The 3,145-nt window shown below is 48.6% G+C and overlaps 1 protein-coding gene across 1 annotated transcript in view; it reads right to left on the bottom strand.

Annotated features, from left to right (window-relative positions):
* Positions 1 to 26, bottom strand: part of GADD45GIP1 (GADD45G interacting protein 1) — a 2,474-nt gene extending 2,448 nt beyond the window's left edge. The window contains exon 1 of the mRNA XM_008048026.2: positions 22 to 26. Within this exon, the coding sequence (XP_008046217.2) occupies positions 22 to 26 (5 nt within the window). The remainder of the gene's footprint in view (positions 1 to 21) is intronic.
* Positions 27 to 3,145: the final 3,119 nt, after the last annotated feature.

Here is a 3,145-nt window from a genome sequence, read left to right as displayed (position 1 = left end):
GGCGAGAGGGCTGCCGTATACTTCATACATCTTCAAGTATGGCTCTGGGTTTTATTTAAGCCGAAATTTAGCAAAGTCGTATTTAAAGTTTTATATATTTAAAATAGATTTTTTATTTTAAAATATTAATATTTTACACTTTATTTGTTTTGTTTTGTTTTGTTTGAGTCGGAGTCTCACTCTGTGGCCCAGACTGGAGTGCAGTGGCCGCTCCCGGCCACCGCAGCCTCGACCCGCTGGGCTCCGGCGATCCTCCCGCCTCAGCCTTCCGAGTAGCCGGAATTACAGGCGCGCGCTGCCATGCCCAGCTAATTTTTTGATTTATTGTCGAGATGAGGTCTCGCCAAGTTGCCCAGGCGGGTCTCGAACCCGCGGGCTCAGGTAATCCTCTCGCCTCAGCCTCCCAAAGTGCTGGAATTACAGGCTGAGCCACCGAGCCTGGCTTTACACTTTATTTTAAACAAGTATTTACATATGTATCTAAAACAAATATTATCTCAGTTTATTCCTTTTTTCTTTTTTGAGTTGGAGTCTCACTCGGTCGCCAAAATTGGAGTGCAGCGGCCGCTCCCGGCCACTGCAACCTCGGCCTGCTGGGCTCCGGCGATCCTTCCGCCTCAGCCTTCCGAGTAGCGGGAATTACAGGCATGTGCTACCAACGCCCGGCTGATTTTTTGATTTATCGTGGGGATGAGGTCTCACTGCCCAGGCGGGTCTCGAACCCGCGGGCTCAGGCAATCCACTCATCTTAGCTTCCCAAAGGCGCGGGATTACAGGCTGAGCCACCGAGCCCAGCTCTAAAATAGATTTTAAGCGACAGAGTGAGACTCCAACTCAAAAAAAAAAAAATCTACTTTGGGTGTTTGTTAGAACACTTAAATTTTATTTTAAGCGCTTATTAAATGTTGATAGCATTCATTTAAATGTTTAAACTAGCCGGGCTCAGTGGCTCAGCCTGTAATCCCGCACCTTTGGGAGGCTGAGGTGAGTGGATTGCCTGAGCCCGCGGGTTCGAGACCCACCTGGGCAGCGAGACCTCATCTCTACAATAAATCAAAAAATCAGCCGGGCGTGGTAGCGCATGCCTGTAATTCTGGCTACTCGGAAGGCTGAGGCAGAAGGAACGCCGGAGCCCAGCAGGCGAGGCTTTGGTGGCTGGGAGCGACCACTGCACTCTAGTCCGGGCAACAGAGTGAGACTCCAACTCAAAAAAATAAATAAATAAATAAATAAATGTTTAAACTTGCCGGTCCAGTGGCTCACGACTATAATCCCAATACTTTGGGAGGCCGAGGTGAGAGGATTGCTTGAGCCCACAGGTTCGATACCAGCCTGGGCAACTTGGTGAGACCTTGTCTCTAAAGTAAATCAAAAAATTAGGTGGGTGTGGTAGCGCGTGCTTGTGGGTCCAGCTATTTGGAAGACTGAGGTGGAAGGATCGTCTGAGCCCAACAGGTCGAGGCTGCAGTGGCCTTGAGCGCACCACAGCACTCCAGCCTGGGTGACAGAGTGAGACTCTGACTCAATACATACATACATACGGCCGGACCTAGTGGCTCACACCTATAATCCCAGCACTTTGGGAAGCCGAAGTGAGAGGATTGCCCGAGCCCTTGAGTTCAAGATCAGCCCGGGCAACTTGGCAAGCCCTCATCTCCACAATAAATCAAAAATTAGCCGGGTGTAGTGGAACACGCCTGTAGTTCCAGCTAATGGGAAGGCTGAGGCAGAAGGATCACTTGAGCCCAACAGGATGAGTCTGCGTTGGCCATAGCACATCAGCCTGAGCGACAGAGTGAGACTCCCACTCAAAAAAAAAAAGAATGTCAGCCGTGTCATAGATGAACCCGGAAGACATTCTGTTCAGTAAAATAGCCAGATAGCCAGTCACAAAGAAGAAATATTGTATGAGTCCACTTTTTGAGGTAGAGGGGTCAAATTCACAGAAAGTAGATGAAAGGCTGGAGGAGGGAGAGATTGCTTATTGGGTGCAGTTTCTGTTTGGAATGGTGAGAAAGTTCTGGAGATGGATGGGGATGAGGGTTGTGCAACATTGTGCACGTACTGAATGTCACTGAACTAAACAATTAAAAACAGGATAAGCCAGGTGCACTGGCTCATGCCTATAATCCCAGCACTTTGGGAGACTGAGGTGATAGGATTGCCTGAGCCCATGGGTTCAAGACCAGCCTGGGCAACTTGGTGAGACCTTATCTCTACAATAAATAAATAAGAAAATTAAGCCGGGCTTGGTGGTTCAGCCTGTAATCCCGCGCCTTGGGAGGCTGAGGTAAGTGGATTGCCTGAGCCCATGGGTTCGAGACCCGCCTGGGCAGCGAGACCTCATCTCTACAATAAATCAAAAAATTAGCCAGGCGTGGTAGCGCGCGCCTGTAATTCCAGCTACTTGGAAGGCTGAGGCAGAAGGATTGACGGAGCCCAGCAGGTTGGGGCTACGGTGGCCGAGAGCAGCCACTGTACTCTGATCTGGGCAACAGAGTGAGACTCCAACTCAAAAAAAAAAAAAGAAAAAGAAAATTAGCCAGGCATGGTGGCACATGCCTATAGTTCCAGCTACTTGGAAGGCTGAGGTCGAAGGATCACCTGAACCCAGCAGATCGAGGCTGTGGTGGTCGTGAGCGTGCCATTGCACTCCAGCCTGGGTGATAGAGTGAGACTCTGGGTGATAGGGGATGAAAAAAATAGGATGGTAAATCTTACTTTATGTATATTTTATCACACACGCACCCCTCCTCAAAAAAAATTGCAATTTGCCCATGACATGACTATACATGGCAATACCACGTATATATGTCATTCCCAAACCCAAAGCGGCTCACACCCAGTGTCTATCTGCAGTAGCGTGCATACCTACATTATGCTGTTTCAGCCCCTGGAATACTATACAGGCATGAAAGAAACCATATCTACTGGCAGCAACGTGGATGTTTCTCACAGACATGGTGTGCCACACAAAGGAAGCAGGGACTGCATGATTTCTTTTTGTCAAGGAATTGTTTTCATTGTGGAAAGTTCATACAAAATGTCCTAAATTTTTATTTTTATTTTTTTTGAGTCGGAGTCTCACTCTGTCGCCCAGACTGGAGTGCAGTGGCCACTCCTGGCCACCGCAGCCTCGACCTGC

This window comes from Carlito syrichta, unplaced genomic scaffold (genome assembly GCF_000164805.1).
Source record: "Carlito syrichta isolate Samal-C Ts95f unplaced genomic scaffold, Tarsius_syrichta-2.0.1 Scaffold120465, whole genome shotgun sequence".
Classification (NCBI taxonomy): domain Eukaryota; kingdom Metazoa; phylum Chordata; class Mammalia; order Primates; family Tarsiidae; genus Carlito; species Carlito syrichta.
Note: the sequence above shows the minus strand (reverse complement) of the source record. Positions and strands in the feature narration are given on the sequence as shown.